We start from the raw sequence: 13,365 nt of genomic DNA on the forward strand, positions 1-13,365 counted from the left end.
GTGCTTCGGTAGCTCAGTTGGTAGAGCACTTGCCCGCGAAAGGCAAAGGTCCCGAGTTCGAGTCTCGGTCGGGCACACAGTTTTAATCTGCCAGGAAGTTTCATATCAGCGCACACTCCGCTGCAGAGTGAAAATCTCATTCTGGAAACATCCCCCAGGCTGTGGCTAAGCCATGTCTCCGCAATATCCTTTCTTTCAGGAGTGCTAGTTCTGCAAGGTTCGCAGGAGAGCTTCTGTAAAGTTTGGAAGGTAGGAGACGAGGTACTGGCAGAAGTAAAGCTGTGAGTACCGGGCGTGAGTCGTGCTTCGGTAGCTCAGTTGGTAGAGCACTTGCCCTCGAAAGGCAAAGGTCCCGAGTTCGAGTCTCGGTCGGGCACACAGTTTTAATCTGCCAGGAAGTTTCATATCAGCGCACACTCCGCTGCAGAGTGAAAATCCCATTCTGGAAACATCCCCCAGGCTGTGGCTAAGCCATGTCTCCGCAATATCCTTTCTTTCAGGAGTGCTAGTTCTGCAAGGTTCGCAGGAGAGCTTCTGTAAAGTTTGGAAGGTAGGAGACGAGGTACTGGCAGAAGTAAAGCTGTGAGTACCGGGCGTGAGTCGTGCTTCGGTAGCTCAGTTGCCCGCGAAAGGCTAAGGTCCCGAGTTCGAGTCTCGGTCGGGCACACAGTTTTAATCTGCCAGGAAGTTTCGACCTTATAGCTGTCTCTCTACCATTCCTCTCTCAAATTATGTGTGAGAAAAATGAGCACTTAAATTTTTCTGTGCGAGCACTGATTTCTCTTGTTTTATTCATGATGTTCATTTCTCCCTATGTAAGTGGATGCCAACAGAATGTTTTCACAATCGGAGGAGAAAACTGGTGATTGAAATTTCGTAAGAGGATCCTGTCACAGCAAAAAGTGCCTTTGTTTTAACGATTGCCACTCCAATTCAGTATCATGTCTGTGGCACCATCTCTCCTATTTCGTCATAATACAAAACGAGCTGCCCTTTTTTGGACTTTTTCAATGCCATCCGTCAATCCCACCTGATGTGGATCTCACACCGCACAGCGATACTCCAGAATAGGGCGGACAAACATGGTGTAAACAGTCTCTTTAGTAGGCTTGTTGCACCTTCTAAGTGTTCTGCCATTGAATCACAGTCTTTGGTTTGCTCTACCCACAACATTATGTATGCGATCGTTCAAATTTATGTTATTTGTAATTGTAATCCCTAAGTATTTAGTTGAATTTACAGCCTTCAGGTTTGTGTGACTTATCACATAATCAAAATTTAGCGAATTTCTTTTATTACTCACGTGAATAACTTCACACATATCTTTATTCAGGGTGAATTGCCACTTTTCACACCATGCAGGTATCTTATCTAAATAATTTTGCAATTCATTTTGGTCATCTGATGACTTTACAAGATGGTAAATAACAACTTCATCTTCAAACAATGTGTGAGAGCTACTCAGATTGTCTCCCATTTCGTTAATATAGATCAGGAACAATAGAAAGCCTATAACACTTCCTTGGGGAACGCCGGATATTACTTCTGTTTTACTCGATTACTTTCTGTCTATTCTTGTGAACTGTGACCCATTCTGACAGGAAATCACAAATCCAGTCGCACAACTGAGGCAATATTCCATAGGCACGCGGCTTGGTTAGAAGGTGCTTGTGAGTAACAGTGTCGAAAGCTTTCTGGAAATCTAAAAACATGAAATCCCTTTGACATCCCCTGTCAATGACACACTTTACATCATGAGGGTAAAGAACTAGGTGTTTCACAAGAACGATGTTTTCTGAATCCATGCTGACTATGTGTCAATAAATCATTTTATTCAAGGTAATTCATAATCTTTGAACACGGTATTTGTTCCTAAACCCTACTGCAAATCGATGTTGGTGATATGGGCCTGTTATCCAGCAGATTACTCCTATTTCCCGTTTTGGGTATTGGTGTGACTTGAGCAATTTTCCAGTGTTTAGGTACAGATCTTTCTATGAGCGGGCGGTTGCATATAATTGCTAAATATGGAGCTATTGTATCAGCATACTCTGAAAGGAACCTGACTGGTATACAATCTGGACCAGAGGCCTTGCCTTTATTAAGTGATTTAAGCTGCTTTGCTACATTGAGGGTATTTACTGCTATGTTGCTCTTCTTGGCAGTTGTTCTTGATTGGAATTCAGGAATATTTACTTCATCTTCTTTGGTGAAGGAGTTTTGGAAAATCGTGTTTAATAACTCTGTTTTAGTGGCTCTGTCATTTGTGACTTAACCATTGTAATCACACAGTGAAGGTATTGGTTGCATCTTGCCACTGTTGTGCTTTATATAAGACAAGAATGTCCTTGAGTTTTCTGACAGATTTCGAGACAGAGTTTTGTTGTGGACATTATTAAAAGGGTCTCACTTTGAAGTATGTGCTATATTTATGATTTCTGCAAAACTTTGCCAATCTTGAGGATTTTGCATTCTTTTAAATTTGGCATGCTTTTTTCGTTGCTTCTGCAACAGTGATCTGACCCATTTTGGATACCATGAGGGGTCAGTGCCATCACTTATTAATTTATAAATCAATTACTGTAGATACTCTCCCTTTGAAATCATTCCACAACTTTTCTATTCTTATATGATCAGATTGGAAGGAGTGGAGACTGTCTCTTAAAAAGATGTTAACAGCATTTTATGTTTTTTTTTAATAGACATACTTTGAGTTTCTTTTTGATGGTTGTGGGTGCTACACTATTTAGCCTAGATGATACACTCTACTTCATGGCAGACGGCTTTGATGACTGAACTTTACCAATGGATGCTTACCAGGTAACTCGTCCCTTTTACCTAAACACTGACGTTTGCAAACACTGAAAGGCAGCAGTTAACCTTTAGATTCCAAGATCATTTCTTTGTCACTTTCTGTCCTAGGTGCAGTCTGACAGACTGCTACATTTAAATAGCCATAAAACTGCATTCAGCTATTTCACTGTAACAATTCAGTCTTTTATGTAAAACATTACATTAACACCACACAAAAAATATATTCAAATACATTTTACAGTTAATTTTTTATGAAAAAAATGCATTTAAACAAAAAATGCACAAAATGAACATAAATTATATGATAACGTTAATGCTTTGAAAACTCAAATATGCTGGACCCTAAATTTTACTTTTAGCTTTATTTTTATTGTTTATTCTATATGTAATAATAAAAACATAAAAAAAATTGCCATGAAACATTCAAAAGTATCAAAATTACACTAGTATTTTTCAGGATTTTAGTTTCCTTCTCAGACATTTTCTTCGCACTCACTGTAAACTTTCGTAGAGAAATAAAGTTAGATTGGCTTCTTGCAACTATGACAAATATAAGATATTTTTCTCTCCTTTTTTATGTCACAGATGGAGCATGTTATGCATTTTTCTAATTGTTCTACAGCAACTTCTGCTCTTGGTTCTGCCTCATTCAAAATACGATGAATGGATCACAAAGTTCATAGGGTATGTGATAGGTTAAAGTATTGTCTTTTTAGGAATTGTGAAGGACAAATGCTTTCATCCTACTTATGTCCAACATGTGGAAAACTAATGACATTGGTCACCGTTGCGAGAGATTTTGACTAAATGTATTTCCAGCAGAATCTTTAGCTAAAGATAGAGATTCTTCTACATGTCTGTCATCATCACTTTGATCACTGGTTTCATTCAAGGAATTCTCAGGTGCCAAAACAAATTCATTTTCACTTTCACGTCGTTCCTATTATGAATTATGTCCACTTTCAATTTCATTGTCACCATCTAATCCAACACCACTTCCTAAACTTTCCTCAAACCATTTCAAAACAGTATCCTCAAAGTCAGGGTCTGTAACAAAAACAGCAGATGAAGACATGGCTACTGAATCTAGAATGCAAAGTCCCAGGTGTGGTTCGCAGTCTACGAGCATGAATAAAGCAGTATAATATAGGTAAACATCACATTCAAGTGGCTGCTGGCAAGGGAAACCACGGCAGCTTCAAGAAAGTACTACTGGACAAAGCTGTAATCTCCTACCCTACCACTATGTATTAGCAACAGAATAACAGTAAATGCTAGCGGTCTGAGAGACCGTACCTGAGACATTAAGGATTAAGGAGTAATGTGTCTGTCTTACTCTCACTCAATTTGAAAGTGTAGAGGACTTGGTCATCGTAATTGTGAAAAAATTTCTTTAAGAATATAATACCAGTCTATAAAATTAGTGTTGCAGTTATTTAGTAGAAAGTATTACTTGTCTTCCTAGTGTGAACCTGTGTTACAGAGCTGCTGCAATGTGAAGGTTGCAGTTTTCAGGCAGACACCTGAGTGGGAAGCAATGGTAATGCCGTAGCTGGACAGTTACCTAGCTGTGAACGTCACTACAGTGGAGACTGAGCAAGAAACATTTCTTTCAGTACCAGTATCTCCAAATTCAATTTACACAACATTACTCCTGTTTTTATCCCATTCCCACATTGCATCCCTGCGTAAGAAATCTGCTAACTGTTGATTTTAGGTCTAATATTCTTCATTCAGCTGCCTGCAGCTTGCAGAAATTTCAAATTAAATAATTCTTCTTGAGATTGTGAACAAGATATTCATTAGATATATACTGTGAATTTATTGTTAAAGTTCATCTCCAAAGTGAGTCACATACAGGGGTTGAACAAAAATACGGAAACATCGCAAATGCTTGCTTCAACACAAATGTAGATACTAGTGGAAAAACATCATGCACTAAGTCAAATTGCAGACAAAAGTTTTTGTTGAGTGATCATGACAGATGCTCATAGATGACAATTGTGATGAAAAATAAGAGGATGACAGCTAGAATTCCAAACCATTCTTCAGTGATGCATTTGCTTGTAACAGAAAAACTTAGTGCTGAAGCCATAAAACCTGGACTGTAAAACAATTTAAGAAAGTCATGTGGCCAGATGAGTCCTTTTTCAGACTGTTTCCAAGTTCTGGTCACTTTAGGTCCCAAGAGTGAAAACTGGTGGGGCTTCGGTGATGATTTGGCCAGCCATATTGTGGTATTCCATGGATCCTCTGGTTATTCTGCAAGGTTACATTACTAACAATGATTATGTGGCGATTTTGGTTGATTAGCTTCATCCCATGGTACTATGTTTGCTCCTCAATGGTGATGCTGTGCTCAAAGACAACAGCCTCCTCCTCCCCCCCCCCCCCCCCCCTTCAAACAACTGACATTGCCCAGGATTAGTTTTGTGATCAAGAGGATGAATTGTTGCTATTCCTCTCGCTACAACAGTCACCAGATTTCAAAATTATTTAGTGTGTTTGGTCTACTTCAGAGATCTATGTTAGACAGTATTATTATCTGAAAGACCAAAGCATCCATTCGATTTTCTACCCATTACTTACTTAGCGTCCAAAAATTAAGCAGGACAAAAAAAATGAGAACATACTTCTAGAGAAGGGTGTCAAATGGTGTAGGGGGCCAAGTTAAAGCTAAATAACAAAAAAATTGCTGCTTGGAACTGTCCAAAAGATGAAATTAGCGAAGTTCTGGCACAGATAAATCTTATTTAAGGAAAAACTCCTCCACAGCAACAGAACCGTTAATTGGAATTATGGTTACTCCTAGTTGCCAAATATTTCTATCAGCAATTTGACATTTTCTGTGTGAGGTAATCACCTTTATTGCATTCAAGGCCATTCTTGGTATAGAGCTTTCAAGAGATGTTGAGCCATGGTAGGTGCTGAAGGGCCATAGTTTGTCCCTCCCATGCATTTCTGAGGTGCTGTACAGGATTCAAATATGGAAAACTTACTGGCAATTCATATACATAGAGTTATCAGAGTTTCTCAAGGCAGACGGTGAATTTTTTACTAGTTGTGCCTCAGGAACATACCATTTGGAGTCTGAGATTAAACATCTGAAGTACATGTTCCATAGAACAGTTACAGGAATTACGGTGCTCTCCAAGAAACACTTAGATGCCCAACAGTCATGAAATAATCTGCATATTGCACTCCACTGTATGAGGCATCATGTAGTAAAATGGGTAGAGACTTGAGCAAACAAGGCTTGAGTAAGAACAGTCTTGGCCTCAGTATCATTGGACTTTTATAACATTACTTGTCAGAGTGCAAGCAGCCCCTCCATTCAGCCCAGCCTTTATAGGTTTTGAATGTTGTGGAGGGCATCAAAAATGTATTAAAAATGAAGATTTGGAAAATTAGTGGCTGCAAAGCACATCCCCACTAATAATGTATTATTATGTTTGATGAAAGAAAAAATCTTTAATGTATCAACTTACTGGGTCTTTTTATCACCAAAAGAGTCGTAGATGTTAGAACATGCAAGAGTAACTTTAATTAGGACAGCATCTGTAACTTTAATGATGCCATAGGTGATATTTAAAGATGAGACAACAGAGAAATTTGACCAGTTGTTTACATTCCAGTTGGAGTGGTGATATCACTGGCACCCTTCCATTGCAGACGTTGACACAATGTCTGCCAGTATGACATCAGGTTAACGAACTTGAAGTGTATTAGCAGTTGTGAATATGGACAACCAACAGCTATATAATGGAATGACGACAATGAAAATTTATGCCAGACCAGGACTCAAACCCAGATTTCTGCTTATCGCAAGTAGACACCTTACCATTTAGCTATCTAAGCATGACTCATGCCAGACCCAAACTTCCTTATGTCATCAACCGTGTGTGTCTACAACCTGTACTTGTACATCCATTACATATATTCTCATACAGAGGAGACATTTTACTTCAGAGTCGCTTGCTTGGTGTTGGTGATGTTGTGGTGCCTGTGTTATTCCGCATTACGATGCAATTTTCATTCAGATCTGTATGCATGTTCGAAGGAACATTGCATTGTATTTCAGAATAACAAAGTCTCTGCAATATTGTATCACATCAGGTTAACAGTGTCAAGGTATTATTTATAATGAAAAGGCCATCACGGCAGCAGTTGCTCCCATATCTACATCACTACTCTGCAGTTCACAGTTAATTGCTTGACAGAGGGCTCACAGAACCACTTTCAGACTGTTTCTTGACCATTCCAATCTCAAATAGGACATTGGAAAATTGAACACCTGAATCTTTCCATGTGAGCATAGATTTCTGGTGTTTTATTACAATGGTCATTGCTCCTTATTTAGGTGGACATCAAGAAAATGTTTTTGTATTCAGAGGAAAAAATTGGTGATTCAGATTTTGTGAAAAGATCTCACTGCAATGAAAAATGCCTATGTTATTGAAAGCAAGGGAAAAAGGATTTGGAGTCAGGTGAAAGATATGGTCTTAGAAAAGAATTCAGGATTTTCATGTGACTAATATTTGAGTATGATTCTGGAATTCGTGTCTCAGTTGTTAGTCAATTGTCAATTTTGAATCCTGTCGTACAACTCATGCTGAACTAGCAGTTAATCTGCATTTTATATAAGTATCTTTTTGGCTTTCCTGTAGTCTTTGTTTTGTCAGCTGACTAATAGGTACTCCTTTTCTATCTCAAATATTTTAAATATTAATTTATTAGTTTCAGTTTCAATATTATTTCTTTGTTTCTATAGGAAACAGTTGATAACATATTCTGAATTGCAGGCACAATCATGCACCGATAAAGAAATTTGGAAAAATCTGTTTCTAGATGTGAAGGACAGTGGTTTTACAAAAACATAAAAGTTCAGTTAGGTTTGGTGGTCCAGGTGAACAAATCTCGTATGAAGAAAGATAAATGTGTAATTGTAGAACGATGTATTCTGAGCATTTGATTTCTGTAACAATTCTATGTTGGCTGTGTGCATAATCATTTAATCTCTGTTATTGGTAACCCACTACAACATTTGTTTGTGTGATGTAAGCTGTATAAAGCATATAACAGTTTATTATCCTGTCTGCATGTGCTAATAATAATGTTAATCACTAATGCGACTGACGTTGTGAAGTTTACTTCCAGTTTAATGCACACTTTACTCTGTTATGAGACAAAGGAATGGACACACTGTAGTTTTTTGTAAATTCGCATTTCTATTCATTACAGTTCTTGTCTTGCAAACTTTGCATACAAGTAAAACATAAGTAGCCCAATCTTTAGTAGTCTACAAATAATCTAATTGTCAAACATATCTCTAAAAACACTTTGTATTAAATATTTTGGCCTTTCCTGTATATCTGATCTTTTTCACAAAAACACTGTGTTATATATTTTCACAAATCCCTTGTGTAGAGCATGCAGGTCAAATTACTGTTTGTATATAAGTAGTTCTATTGAAATGACAGTATTTTTATTACATGGTCATTTGTCTTTTGTAATTTTCTTTTTCTCATCAAAACTGCAAATTTCAGGCTGAAGTTTCCGTAAGTATCATTCTAGCCTACTGGCAATTCTTGTTTAATTTTTGTTGCTGAAGGTAGTTGGCTTTACTACTGAGACTACAGTAAGCTGTTTTCCTCCTTATTTTATACCCTGGACCTTTTTTTGTAATTTGTAGACAGGGTTGCTTTTTTAACAAATAATCTGTTACATAAAAATACTGACTTATGGCTGACTTGGAATTGAAAGTGGTCTCATTAAAGGAAAAAAATTTGTTTATGTGAAGGATGTGTTATTGTTAATTTGTGTAGCAACCTAAATATAGAGCTTAGCATATAGATCTTTATTGCTGACATTTTACAGACTAATGTTTGACATTTCCAACTAAACTACTTTATTTCAGTAAAGGCTTTTTCTTGGGAAGAAAAGCATGATGATACTATAAGCTAATGTCTTAATAAGTAATTGCATTATTTCTGTTTAGAAATGTATGAGAATGGTGTTTTTTTTTTTTTCTTTAGATCTTCAACAGGAAGCATGATTACCGAACCTTCTTAGCATTGTTTTTCATTTTCTTTATTCTTGTACTGCTGAATTGGTGACAGTGTACACAGTGCCTCCATAATTATTAATACATTAGTATATAACATTTCATTTCATGAAACTAATAGTGGCAGCAGATGTATCAAATACGTGTAACCACACTTTATTTCCTTTTAATAATAAGTTTTGTGTCATCCTCACTTTGTGCATCAGCTAATGAAGATGTTAAATGAAATGTGTTTTGTTTCCATTAGTCGGTATCTTGCTTATTAAGTTTCTACTGATGGGACTGGTATTTTGAAATAAAACAAGGACTAAAACTATGGAGTCTCTGCAAATAAATTGTCATTACAAGAAACCAGAGATAAGGCAATAATTTTGGTGCATCTGTGCCTTTATTTTCCAAACATATTTCTCATTTCATTTTGTGTTATTGGATGCATATAATAGGATGATATAAACTGGCACATTTAATGCTTGAGAAATAGTGTTACTAGATATTCGTCTTGTGGTGTTGCAGTTTTTCTTATGTCCTTGCTTGCTATGAAAAACCCAGTGAGTATTCTCAATTTTTCAGCTTTTGTCTTGCTCAATAATGGTTGAGCATGTCACTGATGAACCCAGACATTGTGATCACCACCCAGCATGAGACTGAGTGATGCTTGATGGCATTATAGGCTTGTGAGGAATGTATATAAGCAGAGATGAATGGGGATTAACTGTAGCTAAAAGGGGAAATGCACTGAGATATGTGACTTCGATAAATGGCAGTGCGTTAAGGCCCAGTGCCTAACAATTCTGTCTTGGTTGTTTGTGTGATAATGTTATGAGCTTCTGTGGAAAATGATTAATGTGTGGTGAAACCACAAGTAGGTGACAAGGTGTTGAACAGTCATGCCTCATCATAGAATGCGAAGATCAGAGGCTTATCTTCTGGCTTGCTTGCTCTGCAAAGCAGGATAGGCTGTGATGTGTAGTAGATCTAATGACTGAGTACAATAATGGTGCAGACGCAAGTGTTTTGGAGCACACATTGTTGAACATGTGATTCCTAACTAGACAGCCCACTATGTTTCATTGTTGACTCAACAAGTTTTCATTTCTATTACAGTGAACACTGAATTATCGAGGTTAGACCACAGATCAATGGAAGTGTGTCACCTGGTCAGATGAGTCATGTTTCTTGTTATGCCCGATCGATTGTTATATCTGGATACACCATCATCCATATGAACGGTTTCTCAAAATGTGCACCACGTCAAGGACACAGCTCATTAGAGAGCCACATTATGCTATGGAGGACATTAAACTAAGCTTCCATTGGACTTGTGATAATAATCAAAGGCACTGTGATGACCAGTGGACCAAATGAACATTATTGTAGACCACCTGTGTCCCTTCTTGTTTGATTTCTTTTAACAGTAATGATGTCGTCTAGCTTCATAACTTTCCATGTCAACAGACAGTCTTCATTTACATTTAGGCTACATCAGTACTCTGCAGTACACAATTAAGTGCTTGGCAGAGGGTTCACTGAACCACTTTGACTATTTCTCAACTTGTCCACTCTTGAATAACACATGGGAAAAAATAAATGCTCTTAATTTCTCTTATTTATTATGATGGTCATTTCACCCTATATAGGTGGAAGTCAGCAAAATATGTTCACCAGAATCACCTGCAGTTTGAGGAGAATGATAGTGAACTCATTTTAATATCTTAGTCACCAAATTCGCCTCATCTGAATGCAGTCAAACACATCTGGTATGTTACCAGGCACCAGCTCTGCCGACTTTTAGTCTGTGGGAAATGCCTGATTTGTGCTTAGACATCTATTGCTATATGCTTCTGGAAACATATCAAGCACTTGTTGAATCCATAGCACTCAAAATCTGCCCCCTATTGCATTCTAAAGATGGACCAACACACTATTAAGCAGATGATCATAATGTTTTGTCCCATCAAAATACTGACATTTGCTTCTGTTGATTCCAAAATATATATGATTGGTGGTTCCTTGTGCATAACCAATCATTCGTGATGTACTTACATTGTGGAACACATGCACAAAGGGGTGTCAAATACACTTTTACATGTCTTTCAGTAGATGCACACAACTTGATTAGGCTCATATACAATGACTTTCATGTATTATTTACAAGAACGCTGAAAAACTCCTGTTTTCCATGGTCAGTGTATTGATTAATTCTGTAATTATGATAATATCCTTCTTGTGTGTGTCCCACAGTGACTTCTACTTTGTACAGCAGCTTTAGAAAACAGCAATGTGTGTCCTTTGCCACTAAACAGTTATAAGGATAATTCCAAAAGAGACTGAACAACAGCCTGCAAACCATGTTCTTAAAGAATTGTAGCAGAAAATGCATCCTTTGTTTTACTGCATGAAGTCCTATTTACTAAAATATACATTTATTTTCTGTGTGTGTTTTTGTTGCCAGTGTACCCATGGGAAAATGTTGGTGTCAGTAACAACTATTAATAAACATTTGCATGTGTAGTGTAGCAGTGTGTGAGAAAGTAGTGCTCAAGAAATTGTATGTCTACTGGAATTTCATGTCTTAAGTATAATACTGGAAAGGTATTTAGTAGGAGATCAAATAAGGATTTCTAAAATAAAATCTGATGTATAATAATATGCACATTGTATGGGACATGTGAGCTATTGATATTCTATGCCCATGTCCATCAAATAAGAGACATAACTCAAAGGTTTATTAACATACAAAATTGCTGAGTAGCCTTCTAATGTACTAACTTACATAACAGATGTTGTTTCACAATATTTATAATATTTATCTCTCCTTAATATGAGCATTTGTAGTATTTTTTTGGAATTACAGTTTGGGCATTAGTTGCCAGCAAGTTACATTTAATCGGTTATTTTAAATGACTGTTATCTTAAGAAGGTAACATTCCAGTACTGCCAATACACACATTTAAAAGCACATAAAACTATGCCTAGCTTTTGAAACTGTTAATTCCTTCCTCAGTTTGGATGGTAGGATATATTGGAAAGTAGGGCAGTTCGCTAAGACCCCTAAGATGAGAGTACCCACATGATTTCTTGTTGTTTTACAGTTTCCTCAAGTGTATTCTCATTTTGTTGCCGTATGTCAAGAATTGTCTTACACATTTGAGTATAATACTATTTTCATTTTTTCTGTTTTATCTTAATAATAGAATATTGATTAATCTCCACAGAAGTAAGAGGATAATAAAAGAAGTTCCTCTCTTGTTTTGTTTTTACATTTTCGTACATTTTGCAAAAACAGTCTGTCTCATCTCTCTAGTAAAACCGTTTCAATGTGATAGTCGTGCATTTTGTGTGGATTTTTCCTTTGGAAACTGCTATATGTTTCCTTGAATCTAGTTAGTTCTATCTTTTATTCACATTACTGTCAGAAATAAATGATTAAAATAAAATTAAAAGACACTGTAATTATTAATCTTCAATTCACCTCTAGGTGGCAACAAGAATAATGAAATTTCTAATCGACAATTTTGGAGTTAGCAATTTGTTTGGACGTGAAAACTATGAATTTTATGCACGTATCACAGGAAGGATTTTGAAGGTTGAAGACGACTGGATATTTAGTTTCCGTTACCCTCCAGATACACTAGCATCACGTAAGTATTAGAACACATACTATCTCAGTGGTTACTTTGAATTTCTTTGTAACTGTTAATGAGTAGTATACATAAAAGGAGCACAGTCTGCTAAAAGTGTATATGTCTTACAATTTACTCTGTCCATCACAGTAAGTTGAAACGTAATATATTTTCCACTTGTGATTTATATACCGCAAAGCGGGGTGACTTTAAACATTTTAAATTCAATTTTGTTAATTAAATAGGAACTTCTCAAGATATTGACATGAAACTTTTTGGGAAGTTGGAAGAGGTGTTGCTGAATATGTTGAAGTGCAGTACACATTTTTATCCACCATGCTTAGTTTCTTTATTTATTTTAATTTTTCACTGTTCAATTTTACCCCAAGGGTCGAGGTCACTTTGAACATGGAAACATTTGCCTATTCTGTGGGAGTCATGCCAATTACTATTAAATGACACCCCTATCATATGAAACAGTATGATATTTTGTTTATAAATATAGTTTTGAAAGTAACTTATTTTGAAAAATTTGAGTGTTTTTTTTATGAGTTTTCTTTAATCACCTGAAACTGTTCGTATGATTACGGCTTAATTTTGCCAATAATGGAAATGGATGCTGAGCTACTTATGAAATAAGAAAATTATTTAAAAATAGATCTTTTCAAAACAGTCTGTATGACTTTAACAAAAGTAATGAAAAAAAAGTTATCACATTTTAAAGAAATACATCTGTAAACACTCTTCAAGAAAGGAAGTTGCCAGGAAAGAGTGTCCACTCTAGCAGATGTCATACACATCAAATTCAAACTCAAAAGGAAGCCTTCCCCTTCTACCTACCTTAGAATCAGGCATAATCCTACA

The 13,365-nt window shown here is 36.5% G+C and overlaps 1 protein-coding gene and 1 non-coding gene across 3 annotated transcripts in view; both read left to right on the top strand.

Annotated features, from left to right (window-relative positions):
• Window positions 1–13,365, top strand: part of LOC124605105 — a 190,263-nt gene that overhangs the window by 66,872 nt on the left and 110,026 nt on the right. The window contains exons 6-7 of one of the 2 annotated variants that reach the window (XM_047136555.1): window positions 8,361–8,372; window positions 12,357–12,519. In XM_047136555.1, coding sequence (XP_046992511.1) covers window positions 8,361–8,372; window positions 12,357–12,519 — 175 coding nt within the window. The remainder of the gene's footprint in view (window positions 1–8,360; window positions 8,373–12,356; window positions 12,520–13,365) is intronic. The other variant, XM_047136556.1, reaches the window with a different exon arrangement.
• Trnas-cga lies at window positions 303–377 on the top strand. Its single transcript has one exon. It is a non-coding gene; the product is annotated as a tRNA-Ser (tRNA).

Source organism: Schistocerca americana, chromosome 3 (assembly GCF_021461395.2).
Source record: "Schistocerca americana isolate TAMUIC-IGC-003095 chromosome 3, iqSchAmer2.1, whole genome shotgun sequence".
Lineage (NCBI taxonomy): Eukaryota > Metazoa > Arthropoda > Insecta > Orthoptera > Acrididae > Schistocerca > Schistocerca americana.